Source organism: Macrosteles quadrilineatus, unplaced genomic scaffold (assembly GCF_028750875.1).
Source record: "Macrosteles quadrilineatus isolate MER2022 unplaced genomic scaffold, UCM_ALF_1.0 Scaffold_9__3_contigs__length_116548681, whole genome shotgun sequence".
NCBI classification, from domain to species: domain Eukaryota; kingdom Metazoa; phylum Arthropoda; class Insecta; order Hemiptera; family Cicadellidae; genus Macrosteles; species Macrosteles quadrilineatus.
In genome coordinates, this window is record NW_026542602.1 from 10,449,818 (window position 1) to 10,467,546 (window position 17,729).

General features: G+C 36.4%; 1 protein-coding gene across 2 annotated transcripts in view; it reads right to left on the minus strand.

Moving 5' to 3' along the window:
• LOC129002846 (fatty acid synthase-like) overlaps positions 1 to 17,729 on the minus strand; it is a 53,206-nt gene that overhangs the window by 29,434 nt on the left and 6,043 nt on the right. The window contains exons 1-13 of one of the 2 annotated variants that reach the window (XM_054430938.1): positions 17,538 to 17,660; positions 12,410 to 12,645; positions 10,071 to 10,223; positions 9,420 to 9,593; positions 8,481 to 8,681; positions 7,698 to 7,936; positions 6,766 to 6,996; positions 6,258 to 6,449; positions 5,272 to 5,400; positions 3,361 to 3,591; positions 2,454 to 2,643; positions 1,309 to 1,538; positions 477 to 656 (exon numbers count right to left, since the gene is read on the minus strand). In XM_054430938.1, the coding sequence (XP_054286913.1) occupies positions 477 to 656; positions 1,309 to 1,538; positions 2,454 to 2,643; positions 3,361 to 3,591; positions 5,272 to 5,400; positions 6,258 to 6,449; positions 6,766 to 6,996; positions 7,698 to 7,936; positions 8,481 to 8,681; positions 9,420 to 9,593; positions 10,071 to 10,223; positions 12,410 to 12,629 (2,370 nt within the window). In that variant the 5' untranslated portion in view covers positions 12,630 to 12,645; positions 17,538 to 17,660. Of the gene's footprint in view, positions 1 to 476; positions 657 to 1,308; positions 1,539 to 2,453; positions 2,644 to 3,360; positions 3,592 to 5,271; positions 5,401 to 6,257; positions 6,450 to 6,765; positions 6,997 to 7,697; positions 7,937 to 8,480; positions 8,682 to 9,419; positions 9,594 to 10,070; positions 10,224 to 12,409; positions 12,646 to 17,537; positions 17,661 to 17,729 lie in introns of those variants that run through there. The other variant, XM_054430939.1, reaches the window with a different exon arrangement.

Genomic DNA, 17,729 nt, shown 5'->3' on the forward strand with positions numbered 1-17,729 from the left:
GGGAGTCTACTGTATGTAGTCTAGGCAAAATTTACTTTTATTTTGGCTACTCTACTTATTTATTGGAACATCTATTCTAACATGTCATTACCAACAAAGTAAATTAGAACAAGTCACAAAAAGAAATCTTACTGTTTCAGTATTATTTTTCACATTTTTATTCATGCTCTTTAGCTTAGCTAATGAGGATGCTTCTTTAAAGTACGTGGAAAGCGTCTGGTGGTAATTTCGAATTTCCACCTGAAAACTCATTTGACAACAAAAACCAAGGATTTCAAATTTTCAAAAACTGTTTTTTAATAAAAAAATATGAAGAGATGTTCTACAAGCAAAATACCAAGCTAATAAAGAATATGTACAGCTAATGAATTCGATTGAGCATGACCATTTTCAGTTGTTATCTTACTATTGTATACTTTCCATAAATGAGATTAAAGTTAAAGAACTTGAGCAAAAATCACAGAAATCTAGAATACCTCAATGACGATGGCGTTTTCAGGCACATGTTGGATGGCCTCGTGGAAGAGCACAGGAGACAACAGGTTGTTGACGTGGTAGGCCGCAGAAGACTGCTGGGCGAGGGGTGTTCCCCAGGATGCCTCGGGGATACTGGAACTGATCCACCTGGGTGTGCGTGGCTTGGGGCTCGGGATAAGCTGCCAAAGAGAGAAACATCATAAACACCTCTCAATAAATAGCAAAAAGTAACTATGGGATAGCAGAGTAAATTTGTAATGTTTCTCAGTTTCTTCTTGGGGTTAAGAAATTCTTAATTTAGTCTATCTCTAAACAGAATATTATAGTGTTTAATATATCTGACAACAATCAGAGTAAATAGTGTTGGATGAAAGATTATTTTTGCAGTTTTGTTAAACAAGAACAGGTGATTTTACAATGACTACTGAAATACAAAATGTGTAAATAATGATAAATTTGATTATGCATTTGTGGTCTGATGGTTATGGAATTACAATTTTCCAATACTCATCATTACCCATTCCAACTTAAATATAAAATTGAAATGAAACACATTCAAGCAAAACAATTCTTTTAAATGTTGTGAAGATCTCTTCAAACAAATCCACCTTTGTACTATGTTTCCAATAATCTGCTGCATAGTTTTTATGGCTTAAAACTGGACCCAGTTGTCCTTTATCCTTTGGATTTTTAGAAAATAGTCTGATTTTAGCCAGGAACAAAAATACTTTCTCATTTATTCACCACTCTTTAAACTATACTTCCTTATGGTGTCATAGTTATACTAAATCAAATATTCTTAATTAAATCCAATTACTTTAGACTACTTACAGCCTCCAATCGAGACCTCAGCTTGGGAGCAGCTTCTTGGATGTACTTGGAGTGGAATGCCACTCCGGAGCTGGCGACCTCCTTGGCGAAGATGTTCTCTGCCTGGAGTTGAGCTACAAACTTCTTAAGTGCGTCGGGAGGACCTGAGATGGTTACAGAGTCCTCACTGTTGTGGCAAGCGGCTTGGATCTCGGCGGGAGCACGAGCCTTCACCTCCTCCCAGGACAAACCTGCGAACAAGTTTAGTTTAGTAGTCTTTCATTGGATGTTGAAAGTTTTTACATCATGAACAAGAGGAAAGTCTTGGTTCAATAGATCTTTTAATTTTTATTTGAGTGCATTTTGTATAGAAAGAGTCAACCTTTTATAAGGTTGACTAATTTTACTAATTTTCCACTAATTTTCCTGGAAATACATTAAGGAAGACGGAATGGATGTGCAACTACCTTACAGAAGAAAAGAGTTCCAGGCAGTTTATAGCTCACAAAAGGTCACAACACAACACAATTATATTTTGTCCTCTACAAGGGGTCGTCAGAAGGTAAGTCCTACTTCATTTTAATTGGATTCTTTTATTATTGTTTTAGTTGGAAATGTGACTTTTGTAAACATCTCCTGGTTGTAATTTGTAATCGATGGGGGATATTTTAAAAATTGGTTTTTCCTTAATCCTTATTTTTTCCTCTTGGTAAAAACAGATAAAAAAATTACACACACTACTAAAATTAACACTACTAAAATTACACTCATACACTAAAAAACCTTTGTCATGAGTAGGCTAAATGCTCAAATAAAAACTTTTACCTTTTTGGGGGATCTTTGCAAAATTTGTATTTGCTAGCTCAGTTTTAGTGAGTGGTCTGAGGTAACAATACACCAAATAACAACGTAAACAGAATTTCTAATGCAAAGTAGACAAAGTAAGTAAATTTTGTAGATTTTGATTTGTGTATACGTACGTAAATAAAACTTTAGATTGACAAAGAACCCAATGCACTAGCAGGTGGTATTGTTGACCAACTTTGCATAATGATACTTTTCTGCCCATTAACTACATCATTAACCATGCTAAATATAGTTACAAACATTAATACAACAGTTTAATCTTTTAACTGTACATTCAAGGGTGAAGAATCTAGACTTACCGACAGCGGCCATAGATCCAGGAGGTAGTTTGGAGTCGAGGATGGCACGACCACGAGAGTACGCAGCCATGACAGTCTGTTGAGCTGTGAGAGTTCCATCTGCGTAAGCGCAGCCAAGCTCTCCTACAGAGTGTCCAACAATCACGTCAGGCACAATACCAACGGAGGTCAGGACATCAGTCAGGGCAACCTGGGGAGTGACATATGAAATTATTGGTATGTATGGGGTGTTTGCAAGTATTGACTTTTGAATACTGAGGTAGACATTCAGTTCTCAGTTCTACGAGAATATGGATCAGCTGAAGCTAATTTTTATTCAAATAAAAAAATGCTTAAATGACTCTCAAACTCTCAAAATATGCTACTGTCAAAATTCTATTTTCTCCCTCAAGTTGATACTTATATAGCTGGATATGTCTTGTCTACCTTTTTTGTACCCTTTTTACCACTCATTTTCAAGCCAAAATCACAGAAAACATATTACTATAACCCAGAATGCCAACCGCATGGTAAAAAGCATTTAGTGTTTTGAGAGAGCTTTGCCTGTCAATCGTAGGCAGCGCCACCAGCGTTGCCATGCACTCAGCATAGCAACGCTGGTGGCGCTGCCTACGATTGACAGGCAAAGCTCTCTCAAAACACTTAATGCTTTTTACCATGCGGTTGGCATTCTGGGTTATAGTAGTATGTTTTCTGTGCCAAAATCCACATAAATCAAAATAACAATAAAATTTAAAAAAAAGCACAAATGCAAAGAAATAAGTCAAATGTGATTTAGCGGCTTTACGAGGGTCCCGAGGACAGTTGACCAAACTTGCATGACAATATACACATTGTTTCCAGTACCTATAGGACCTGTACTGCACAGTGAACATGGAATTAAGTATAGGAACTGTGTTAAACTAACCTGAGAAGTAGCGATGGCGATGAAGGAGTTCAGGACGTTGTCAAAGGTCTTCTGGTCTTCACTGAGAAGGATGGACTTGAGGTCAACACCCTCTGGGCGAAGGGCCTCAGCGCATTTCTCGACGGCGTCTGCGAAAGGCTTGATGTTCATCAGACCCTTGGCCATTCCCGCCCACTGAGAACCCATGCCAGAGAACACAAAGCACACTGGGCGCTTGTCTGCTGACACTTGCTGTAACAACAAAGTACACTTTAGTTGTGGGCAGTGGCGTAACAGTATTTCCCCGGGCCCCCCCGCAAATATGTCTGTGGGCCCCCTACTACCCCTCCCATTCCCCACCACAGCACTATATACCACAACCATCACCACACCACAACTATCACATGACGTAGGTGACGGCAGGCATACGGCCTACACGATCAGACTGGCAGAGGATGGTCTTTAGCAATATCAAGTATTTACCTATTCTTCAACCACACGACCAGAGTCGTCCTTGAAACATATTTTATATTTTGTCACTGTCACAGTGATAATAAACTTGGGAGTTATGTCCGTGATTAATATATATGGGCTACTCCATTACTCCACCATTCACATTCATTACTAAACTCAACCAAGCTTCCAACTATAATTTGAGTCGGGACCACGAAAGTTTGCAGTTGAGGGAGTAGCATATTTACCATTTGACTTCAAATGAGCCAATGAGGGCAGTGCGGTGTTGCCAAATCGAATAATACCAGCTGTTTTAAAAATATTGTTTAGTATTTTAATTAGTGTCGTCAAAGGGCGATATGGCAACGTCGCACTAGTCTTGTGATTGGCTGCCGCCAACTGCAAACTTTCGTGGTCCCAACTGTAAATGTTAGTGCTTCACTAAATTAGCCCAATTTAATGACATGACACCTGATTGAGAAACTCTCGCGACATGCACTACTGACGAGTCACTCGCAATCCGCATGGAATGGATCTCCAAAATCAGGTGATCTACGGTCAGCTGAGTACACGTGAGCGGTTAGTGGGGGAGGGGGGAGGGCCGAGGGGCTGGCTCCGAGTATGTGTCGCCACGGCGCGGCGGCAGGCCGGCAGGCAGGCCCGGCACACAGCTCCTAGCGCTAGCATGAAGCTACACAACTACACTGACAATACACATCGTCGGGTGATCGTAGTGAGCGTTGGCGTTTCGTTAACAATATTGTTAATTAAAAGATAAAACTTTAGTAGATTTGGCAAAATAAAAGTATCTACCAACACATCGTTTTTTTATTTATAATTTGTCAGGAGAGAAAAACATTTGTGAACAAAGGATCGGTTTTACGGACGGTTTAATGAGAAAAGGGTATCTTAACCTCGCGGGCCCCTAAACCTCGCGGGCCCCCCCGCACCGCAGGGTCTGCGGGGGCGGCTGTTACGCCACTGGTTGTGGGAACTAAAGGTAAAATTGTTTGAAAATAAAATATTGTAGGCCTAAATAGAGAAAGTTTGTGGGTGAATGACTGAAAATATTATGTGTCATATGTTTCAGAAATATAGTTAAAGAAAATTAAACCTGAATCATGCTAATTTTAAATTTTTTCAGGATTGTAGTCTTAAAATAGGTATCTAGATAGGGAATACTTTTGGTATGCTTGGGGGTGTGATTGCAACTACTAAAAACATGATGTGTATAAATTCAAGTGGGAAAATTATTTATTACCTTTTATTTACATTACTAAACCACTATTGGTGTGGTGTTAAAAGTAGGATGTTCTGTAAGTTGGAGATCGATAAAACCCAATCAATCTTTATTTAACTGAATCAAATTTCACATCTTGGAGCTAAATTGTATACAGGATTCACCTAACAATATGAATGTAACCACAGACAGCGATGATGTTTCATCAAACTTTCCCTGATGTGGTTGGCAGCACTTACCAAAACATCCCTGGTAGGGGTGGGGGCGTCCAGGAGAGTGTAACCTCTGTAGAGATGTCCCGGGATGTTAGAGCTGTGGATGTTGTGGAGCAGAGCTACAAACTCATCGTCTCGCTTTGACTTCTCAATCTGTCAACATCAACATAGAATTATCTTGGGGGAAGTATCCGAACAGCTGGTAATGCATCTGATAATAACTGGCATAATTTATTCACACATTATATTTGTTTGAGCCATCCTGACAATAGATCGTCAGTAACATATCCCTCCTGGACTTAAGTGGACAATGAGAGAACTATGGGTTGTGATCAGTTTTCTGATTGGTGCTTCAATCTAGTTAAAGACATTCAAACAACTCTATCTAAAGGAGTATTTATCCAAAATTTTCTCTCTTTTTCCAATAATCTCTTGAAGCTACCAAAACGTCTGCAACTGTTTCCAACTCTTCCAAAATGCATAAAGTTTCCTTAATTTTCTTTAACGCCTACTTTTGAAAGTAGGTAAGATTTCTTTAGTTAGAAGTAAAAGTAAAGAATTCTTTAATCCAGCTAAACTATAGGCTATGAGGCCACACCCCATCTCTTTCCTTTCCATAAGCCCCCAAACCCTAATCCTGCAAATAATTAATAAAATATAATACTAATTTGGCCACTTAAATAATTTGTGTTAATTTATTTAAATACAAACAGTTATTAAAGATTATCTCACAGTGGGTACCAGTTGTCAATTAACCCTACATAAGTAGGTTATATGTATTGATCACAAATCTACCTTTTTTCGAGTCAAACTTTCGAGTCACTGAAACCGTTTAGTCCGCTAAGTCATGTTTTTTTGTGGAAATTGGTTGAAATATTTTTGTTTCAATAATTAAAATTATCAGTAAACTAAATGCTCTTATGGATTTAATTGTGGGATTTCTCTAACACAGACACCATTTCATGTTCTATTGTCTGTACTTAAATGAGATAAATGATTCTGAGTATTACCTTGTCAAGCCAGTTGTTGACAGCCTCCTGGGTTCGGCCACTGACAGCAACGACGCGGGGGATGTTGTCCTGGATGGCAGGAGCCTTGGGCTTGGGGTTGGAGCGCAGAAGGAGGTGAGCGTTAGCACCTCCGAAACCAAAGGAGTTGACGGCAACATAGCCTCCGTTCCAGGGCCAGTTCTTGTTGACAACCTGTCAAACACAATGTATGAGGTTAAATGAGAATAATTTTACAAGCATAACTCTCAATATTACAAGCATTGTTGTGATTAAACAATATGCAAATAACAGTTATTGTTTACATTTACCTATCAATAGTATTTGACAATATCTGGAATCTTTTCAAACAGTTCAGGTGAACATTTTCTAATTACAGTAATCAAAAAACATCAGCTGACAAGTTTACTAAATGAATACTGAACAAAAAAACTCTTGATTGTTTATTTGTCAATACTAAATTCTAAGCAAAACCAGAAAGTTATATCTCTCTGCAACAAAGTAAGCTTACCTGTAGACGTCCGTCGTTCAGAGCGGGAATGTCTGGGTTAGGGTTCTTGAAGTGGAGGTTCTGTGGGATTTGTCCGGCCTCCATAGCGATGACTATCTTGGCCAGAGAGCACAATCCAGAGGCCGGCTCGGAGTGACCCATGTTACTCTTGACTGACCCAATGAGCAGAGGAGTGGGACGGTCCTTGCAGAAGAAGTCTGCGATGGAGTTGACTTCCTGAGGGTCTCCAACCTACGGCAAAAATCAACATTATGATTTATTATGACAAAAACATAGTTTTTGGGGTAATCTAACTGCTAAGAACCTTAAAACAACAGGGCTAAGTCAAACAAGACCAATGCTGGTTTTGTGGCAGAGGTGGAATCTTCTGAACACTTGTAGCTGACCTGTACAGCCCTAGCCTGAGAAGGTTAAAATTCCTAGGAAAGGCAATAACGGGGCCTCCTACAGCTTTTACGAATAAAACAGATGATAAGAGCATTTAAGCAGGTTCTTAGAACCAGATAAAGAACTTTGAACACTTTCCCGACTTCATCTCTATTGGTTGACAGTAGAGAATATTCGCTGGAAGAACTCCAAACAAACCATCAGTTAAGTAGAGATAAATTTGATCACCTTCAATTTGCAGAGATAATTCCAATTTACACTATTAAATTATATAGCATTAAGAGAGGATGCCCAAAGAGGGCAGACAAAAGAATTGTAGTGGCAGAAAACTTAAGGGACCAGAAGAAGAGGTAGGCCAAGAAGAAGGTGGATTTATGAAGCTCAGGAAGATCCGAGGACTTTAATAAAACAAAACTGGAGAGATGTGTTGGAGAAGCAGATGAATTGGATGGGAGTTGTAGCAGAAATAATAGCTGCAGAAGTAAGTGTGAGAATGAAATAATGTAACAAATTCTTTAATTCAGAATACAACCAAAGAGTCGTACCTTGGTTCCAGTTCCATGAGCCTCAACGTAGGCTACTTCGTGAGGGCTTACACCACACTCGGAGTACACCTCTCTGATCAGTCGGTTCTGCATGGCTCCGATGGGGAAGGTAATACCTTGGCTCTTGTATCCGTCAGTGTTGGTCTTGGAGTTTACGACGGTTGCGTAAACACGCTTGGCATCTCTTGCCTTCTGAAGGTAGACGACCACAGCAGCCTCACTCCTTACGTATCCGTTACCTGTGAAAAAGGTTATGAATGAAAAATAATTAAAAATGGGGAGTTGCGTTATATGGAGCTTTAGTTTTGATAGGCTTCTTAGAATACCTTAATTGTTCTTTTTTTGCTTCGGGGTCATTAAATGAGCTTCCAACAGGTAAATTAAGATTGTTGGACTAAACTCAAACCAAAATAAAAAAAAGGTATATACATTTTTTTCCATGTATTGGCAGTCTTGGAATAAGAGAGAGACAGTTAATACACACAATTAGTAACTATTGTAAACTTAAAGTATTGTATTAAAATCTTTCGATTACAGTAAATATAGTGTATCAGCAAGATGTTCACAATGGGTCTGAGATTATGTGAATTAAAATACTGACATAATTTTATTTTACTGTAGATATTGTTTGATTTTGAGAATCCTAGATAGTTAGTTAATTGCTAAATATAAAAAAAATATTTGTATTGTTAAAACTATTTTTTAAATAATATACACATTTTTTCATTTTTACGTTCAACTTTTTATACTACTCAGGTTTTACTATCAAAACATTGAACCCACCGGAGGAGTCAAAAGCCTTGCACATGCCCTGGGGGGACAACATGCTAAGTCTGTGGAACTGCAGGGAGCAGGTGGGTTTGAGCAGAAGGTTGACTCCTCCTACGATAGCAGCGTCACACTGGCCTGACCTCATGGCAGCCACGGCCTGGTGTAGGGCGAACAAGGAACTGGAGCAAGCGGTGTCGATGGCGTAGCTAGGACCTGGAACATGGTCGGAGTCAGAGATGTAGGTAAATAAATACAGATCGGTTCTCCAACTTAGGGATGCACCATTAACTAAACTTACGCCTACCTCTGGAACCGAGCTATAATGGATCAAATTACAGATAAATGACTGTGGCGATAGTTACATAGTTGCCAAATCATTTAGCTAGAACATAGCATTTGTTCTTAAAACTTTTAAATGATGTCATGCTCCTTAGGGTAAAGTATATTAGAAGTATAAAACATGTATTTACAATTAAGGCAGTCTGTTTGATACATGAGTCACTGGAACATAAGGGAGCGGAGTCAATAAAAAGTAGTTTGCGCAGGACAGGAATATAGGGGTGGTACCAATTAGCACATTAGTACTCACTTTTTACCACTTGAATAGCTTCTTACACTATACACAAACTAATAGATTATGATATGTGTTACATCTATGGTTTGTGTAGTCAATGATTGTACCAATTAAAAATCATATAACATATATTCACCAACTCCTGAATAGTTTCAGGTAGGAATGTTACATGACTTTAGTTATGAACATTATTGTGTGGCATTTTAACAAAAATTTAACTAAGAAATAATTTATGACAAAAGTGTCACAGGAGAAAACCCATTAAATTTAATGGTTTAATCTTTTACAAGTTTCAGCAAGGAACCTATTCCCAAATTTGCCAATGAGCTTTCAACCATAAATCTTGGAATGATGAATGGTATGTCTTTGAGACTCACCAGAAAAGTCAAATGTGAAGGAAATTCTGTTGGGGAACATAGCTCTGCAGCATCCAGTGAGGCCGTAGCCGTTGACCTTTTCAGGATCAGCTGTCCAGAACTCGTCTGACTCGGACGCAGAAACTCCGATGAACACTCCGGTCTTGGAGCCTCGGACTGTCTGTGGGTTGATACCTGTAGGCAAAGTGATGAATATCGTATTAAATATTTAGTAGACCCTAAAGTTAAACAATTACATAAAATATTTGGATTGGTATTTTTTTTTATGTTTTTACTTTGGGATCAAGGATCAAGTATATAATTCCTATAGCTAACTAGTTCGGTTTATTTCCTGTGCTTTGGAACAGGGTGAGGACTGAGGACTGAGGACACAGAAGAGATAGTGTGGTTCTTTAATTCTCCCGTAGGGAGTTGTAAACACACCCACTCATTGTGGTCAAATTCATGATCCACCTTCGAGTAAACTTTTAGCTAAGTTGGTTTGCTAGTTTTATGTTCAATCAAATCAGTCAAATGCTGTGAAACTCTACAGAAACCACATCTTCTTTAAAATACTAAAGATGTATTCAATTTCAAGAAATAATTATTATTTAGTAGTCACAGTTAACTTTGTATTGACCTAACTAAATAGAGTTGGTAACCAAGACTCACCAGCATCAATGATGGCCTCATGGGTCAGTTCCAGCAACATTCGCAACTGAGGGTCCATCACGTGGGCTTGTTTGGCATGGACGCCGAAGAAAGTAGCGTCAAAGTGCTTTAGGTCCTTCAGCTTGCCGGTCCTGGTGGGCAGACCATACATGCCTGTGTAACAAACATTTACAATTAGGTCAAAGACTTTGGTTAATGATTGATCCTTCCACAATATCATCAGGCCTGGACCTGGAGTTTACAAGTGACACGCTATCCCTATGGGCCCGAGAGACTTAGGCGCCCCTCTCCCTTTTCCTTGCACCCCCAACAAACAAAAAACCTTTTGCGCCCCTGGAAAGCGGGTCTGAATATCACACATAACTTAATTGTAATGTAACTTTTTCCAGCTAAATAAAATACAATTTATGATTGAAACGAGCAGCCATTGCGTTTCTGCGCAATATCTTTCTGACCGTAAATAAAAAAAAACTTATTCTTAACAAATTTTAAAAGGGAAACGTTTAAGTTGTGGTAAGATTTAATTAAATAAACTTTTGTTATAGCCACATAAAACGTTCAAGTTTTTATCCCTATTGTTGAATAAGTTTTAAATTATACCGAATGCAATTTTAAGTTTTAATAGGTACTTAAAATTGCATTCGGTAAATTTGGTAAAATTAGTGGTAAACATGTGCATTGCCTTACTTCAGAGTGAAATTATCAAACATATTTAGCTACTAGATGAAAGTGGAACTGGTACTGTTTGTTTATAATTTGTCCTGTGAAAATTATTATGAAAACCTAAATTGTCAGCTATTAGAATGATTTTATATTTTTAATTTTTTTAAGTTCATTTATGCTACTCTATAAAAGATAAGAGTATTATTGTTATTACATTTTGAAAGATATAAATTAAATTCAAAGCTATGCCTTAAAATTACAAGGTAATCAAAAGACATCGTAGTTGAAGACTGAGTTATTTATGATTTAACAGCTTCAAGGTGTGACAACGATAAGATCTTATGCCTATCTTTGATAACTAGAATTTCTACCACTACATGCAGTAAGATTAAATAGATTTCAAAAGGTCTATTAGTACAATTATCACAAACAAACTGGTTATTATATGGCAATTATGGTGTTTAAGAGTGGAATCTGTTATTGTTTCTCATTAGTTCTAACCACTTACATCAATAACACATCCAATAACCTTGATATTTTCCCAGGACAATGAGGGAATTCTGTGTAACAGTGGTAAACATGCAGGCTTATCAAACAATCGAGACTGAATATAAGTTATCTAAATTGAAACTTGGAAGCATTCTTCTTTGAAAGTAAAGAGGGAAATACTTTTTGGTTTTGGCTTTCAAGTACACAAGTATTTTGTAATTGAATCAGTTGCTAATTACATACAAATTTTAACAATACTATATCAGCCAAAATGGTCTTAAGAACCAAAAATGAATGATAGGTGAGAAATATTATCTTGCAACTCACAAACATAAACAGTTTGTAATGTGGTATGACCAGTATGAGTGAGTAGTTGGTAAATATTTCAAGAAAGTTTTGCATAATGGATGACTATGAGATTTGAAATCTATGACAATCACCTATTGAGAAATAATTTGACTTAAATGATATTGCTAGTTTTTTAACAACTAGATGTAAATTTTTCATTGAGTAATTTTTTGGATTAGAAATCATTGCTTGCTATTATTCTTGCAAATAACTTTAGGTAAAAATGAAATACTTGCTCGTTAAAAATGCATAGAGTGACTCATGACACAGCACAGTAAAATTTATGAGGGTTGTAAATTGTATATTCACTTGCTGCATTTTGGCAATGATGTTTGGAAATTTTACAACCACTTGCATTTTTGCAATCACTGTTGTCAAAATTATGTTTACTTGCATTGGCAATGAATATTGTAAAATATAACATCCATATTCATTTTGGCCATAAAGTTCAAACTATCAAAATAATGACAAGTTGAGAACTTAACTTAAAGTGCAGAAAATGGAATATAATTTCATCACAAAGTTTTAAGGATTTTTGTGAGGACAGCCGTCCTCCTCACCGTTGCACCTAAAGACATCTCTCATTCAGACCTTCCTTGGTTGAAAATGCTGCCAGGGAAAGTGAAGTATGCTATTCTAATTTTTGTGTATAGTCTAATGTAAAGATTTTTGTGTTTCTTTTACCATATTTTTATTTTTAATTTTGGTAAACCTGATATCTTAATAAAAATCCTTAAAGATCTTTATTCTCTATGTTACTTCCTAAATTTCTAAACACTACACTTTCAAAAATTGAAGTTGACTGTTTATTTGCCAAACTAAAACCAGACTTTACTAACCAGAAGGCCATCTTCTTTCGTCATCGGTGATGAGGTCAACTCCGGCAAATAGCTGTTCCTTAAACTCCTCGATGTTGCTGCTCTCCGGGAGTCTTCCAGAGATTCCGGAGATGACGACATCATCGTCCAGAGTGAAGCCTCCTACTCCGGAGCTTCCGGAGTTTCCGTTCTGGAGTCCAGAGACTTCCCTCTGGGGCACCTCTGGGAATCGTGCAGGCATCCTCTGTTTCAGTACTCTGGAAGAGAAAATTATGAAGTTAAAGCAAGCTAGGGATCAACTAAAGTAAAAATCAAATTTTTTTAGGTGCATGATTTTTAAGTTAGTGAGTATTTATTTGGGGATTTAACTTAAGTTCGTAAGTGAATGAGGGCAGGTCTGATGAGAAGGGGGTAGGAGAAAACAGGTTTTCAGTATAAAATATCAAATAATTAATAAATGAACACGTTTGAGGACCTCAAAATGTTTGATAGGCTATTTTTATTTGTTTGATATAGGCTACAATGTAAGCGATTAATTATTTATTTCAAATTCATTAAGCCGCTTCTTTCAACATGCTAAATTATTCAACCTGAATTAAACAACAACTAATTACTTATTATCTCCAAAATCTTTCTCCTGAGTCTTAAATAAATTTAACTTAAAGGCAAAACTATCCAGCTGTTTAAAAAAAAAATATCTGAAGACAATTGCTTAACTATTTTGATCGTTTGTTATCAGTGTTGCCAAACCGACCTATACGACCATGATACTATGATAACGTGACCTTGAAAGGTCGTCCTGATATATTCGAGAACTTTGCTCACTGTTATTGTTAACAATTATCCTCACGCAACTTAGCTCAGCTAAGGACAGTTTTTGCAGTAGAGCAAGGTTGGTGGTGTCTACTAGCTCAAGAGATCAAACATAATCAGTCCACCTTCATATGGGAAATGACACCTTTTTATGTTATAAACATGATTCCGTAATAGGTAAATTGAGTTAATTAGTTGAATGTAATTTCCAAGAGCGTATATAGACTAAGAAAACCCCACAAGTTTTACGTTATTCCCACACAGTGTCTTTGGTACAAAAAACTCTACATCTATAAAAAAGGTATTAATCCAAACACTACGACGACAAACCTACTTCAAATGCTTCATGAGTTCAATTAGTTACAGATTATGACAGCGAGTGCATTTCCGAAATATTCTGCGGAAACGGAAGTTGCGATTTTAGAAAAGTATAAAGCTCCGGATACAACCAACAATGCAACAATACTGTCAACAACAAACACGATTTGGCAAGCGAAGCCCTGCTTGTTTCAATTTGTTCAGCCAGGGTAAAATAGACGTTGGTGTGCGTAGTTGGTCTAATTGAAACATGATGAAAACATTGACCGACCAAAGAGTGGGTTGTAATTGGCTCCTATCAACATTTCTGAGTTTAAAAAAGTATTTACGTGTGAAATATTTCAGTTGCAAACCTGTGGGGGGCGGGGGCTTACAAGAAAAACAATCTAATAAATTACAGTACTTGGTAAAAAGTACGATCTGAATAATTAAATAGCTAGATAATGTAGTGCATGCATAAAAATTATTGGTATGCGTTGAAATTGTACAAATTAAACAAAACTGTTCCGGATATATATTCCGATTTTTGTCAATTAGGTCTACATGACGTGTTGGTGGAAAATTTTGACGCCACTTGTTATTCTACACCGATCAACTAAAAAACATGATAAGGCTCGGATTTCTTTTGAAAAGCCGAAAGATAATATTTCGTGTAGGCTTATAATTTCTAAAAATAAAAGTTGACGTTTAACGTTACAATACAAATGTCAGTGTGTGGGTTTTATTGTGTATAAGTGAATAAATAGATTAATACCTGATATTTGGTAGTGTGGAAGATATACGATTTATCAATCCGAATTGTAAATAACAACAATGCAACCTAAAGTATTTAACAGTATGTTTCACAAAATAACAAAATCTAGTCAAACACTCCACCAATAATTACCATGACTAAAAATTAACGTACTTTCAGACTGAACCCTTTCGTACATTTCTGATACTTGTATTGTTTGACGCGCACAACGTCTATCTTATCAAGATGTCGCACTTGCAATCGTCTCGGGACGGCCGTGACCGTGAATTTATAAGATAAAATGTTCAATCAACTAAACTAGTGAAAATAGAAATAGAAAAATATTTCTTATTCGTGGAATTCATCAATTAATTATCAGCTTAACCTTGTGATCTGCGTGTAGCTCGCTGATTGGTTCGAATTATTGTAAAACGAGACGAATTTCACAACTGAGTGCGGTTACGGAAACGTCATTCAGGGACTACGAGTTTTTTGGACGTCGGGAGCAATTGTGTATGAATAGAGTCAAAAGTAGAGAGGTTTTAGACAGTTCGAGTAGTCTATGGTTGTAGATATTTTTAGGAAGAGTGTATAACGATCTTCTTTGCCTGAACTTAGTCTAAAAAAATAGAGTTTTAAATCAAATTACTTTTTTTGTTCATTTAAGACGGTTTAAGTTATTTTAATTTAAGGGGTCGATCCGGTCAATGGTACTACTGTATTATAAATCTATAAAAACTAATAATATTAATAATATAGGTAGGCCTATCTAAATAGTAACCATCCAATAGATATCAAGCTAACCAACATATCTGAACAATTACGAACAATTCGGAAAAGAATACAAAATAATTATATATGCAACTACGAGTAAACTAGTACGACCACAACATGAAATAAGCTAAAATATACGATTCCTATGCATATTGAAAATTGCTCTTTAGTTGTAAATCAAGACTGAAAGTGAATAACTTTTGCACAATTTTATCAATGACACTAAACAACAAAAGAATTCAATGAAAATGATGATAAAATCATCCATCTTCGAATTCCAGAAAACCAACTCGAACAGCAACAACTATTTGTTAAATCTAATTGTTCTAAGGGATACTCTAATATATCGTTACAAAAGCGAGGTGAGTGAACTGATCTTCTTAAAGTCAATCAAAATGTTATTGGCAACTTTGAGATTGCTTCAAAGTTCGACGGTTGGTAAAATACTATAACAATAATGGTTCACAAAATCTTTATGATTCCAAAGGCGGTTTATTCGAAACTTCTGACAGGTAGTTGACATATCGATATTACTGACAGACTGCCAGCCTCAGCTCAACGCGTCACACAGGCAACAAGATAACTGCCTCTATTGTAGGTTCATCAAAGAGTATTGTGACTGGACACGTTGTGCACTATGTGTCTGTGCATCTGTGCACAATTCTGTACAATGCACCATGGTGCAATCGCGTGAAAGCTTATTCATTATTTACTCTATTCATTATCATTCATATAACAATAATTGTGGGATACAGAAGTGTTTAAGGTTCATTGGGACGTTGTTAAGCGAATCAATAGAAAATGTCTAAAATTGGAATTGACACAGTCAGGTTGAAAATAGAGTAGTTTGCACAATACATACTTTTGGTCAAGTTTTCGACCACGGGGCGAGCTCTCGTTTCAAACTAATTTGGCATTGAGAGGTTAATCACCATGTTGTTTTGGTTAGAATTGTTTGTATCCTCGTGGAGGACTTATACAGTGTGAGTCATAAGAAAATCACTGTAAAATCAGATAACCTGACGGAAATGACTTAAATGTGCTCGAGACACATTAGAATCTTGAAATACCCAGATTGACTGATGAATTGATTTTATGTAATCGTTTAGAACAAACTATTATACTAAATGTTGTTTGGAACTACTTTCTGATAGATGGATGGTTTGAGCGATATTTATGGACGAATGATCAATTATTCATCTGTATAATTATTGTGAAATTACCTATCGGTCCTGTGTTATAATCATTTTTGAACTTCAGTGAAGATAGCATTAGACTAGTTAGGATCACTGTTATAACAATTTTTAATCAAGTTTACAGCAAATTCGAGGAATAGAGTGTTAGTCTTGAGTTTTCAAAATGAAAACAATCCAGAATAAAATTACAATCTACAGCATTTAAAAGCAAAATAATTTTAAAAGGGCCCGAAACAAATACAAACAACAATTACCGATAAGTTAATTCACGGATTGGTTAGGTCTAGATAATGACAAGTGTCACGATAATAATTGTAGCTAGGCCTACTTCTATACACAGCTAAATAGTCAACATGTTGATGTTTAATAATATTCAAAATACTATCAATTTATGTTATTACCTACGAAGCTTCGGCTAATAGGAAATAACTACTGCTTACTATTCTCCCTTAGTTTGTTTAGTAGTTCCTATTTCAGTTTTTGATCGTATTGATAAACTTAGAAAAGATTTATTATATAATTTAATCCTTTGTTGAAACACTCACGTTATTTATTTGTTAACAAAACAACTATATCAAATTACGCTTTTGGCCTGGATGGGCAACAAACCATGTAAACATCAAAACTTGTCTTTGGAATGAAATGTGTAATGTGTTTAATCTAAACTTATTTATATAGAATTTGCACTATTGCTTAAATGAAATTAAAGATGAATTGTAACATGTTTATAGCTTATGTGATTTTGTAGTTCAAATTATCCACGAAAATGTAAATCAATATCGTGTCATTTGTTGTTACTATTTAGTAATACCTGTAGCTGAAACGGATACAAAACTTGATTTGGAATGTGTAGTCTTACATTTTGCAGCAATGCAATATTGTCGCGTTTAAAAAACTACCTATTTATCAAATTCCCATTTGTGTTGTGCATTCGTGTAAGCTATGTAGGTGCAGGAAATATTACACTCTACCCTCACAAAATAGCCTATTATTTCAAGCGAGAAGTTCACAGTCACAAAAATTCAAGTATTGAGCTCGCCTAATATTATGTAACTTATTGATATTACTATTTTTGAATTAGACTTAGTACCAAAACTTTGTTTTACTCATTATGTAGGAACATTTTATAATTTTACAAATAAAAAAATCATTTGATCATTTCATTTTTTCATCATCAATCATTTGATTTTATCGTATATTTTTTACCATTCCTAGCTGAATAAAAGATATACATGTTAAAAACCAATCCATACAATGTAGTCAGTTTTAACTAAACATTTACTATAAGTGTAATCTATGAAGAGTTTCAACTCACCACAACTTATGTTTGAACGAAACAGGGTATACGCGGACACAACCCGAAATTGATTCGCACTTAGAAATATAACTTGCCAAAGGACCGAGCCCAGCTATGGTCCAAACCTTTATTGCGCGCGTTATCATGGTGTGATGTCAGACCATGTGTTTTGAGCCAATGGGAGAGCACGCCCCCCCCCCACCCCCGCTC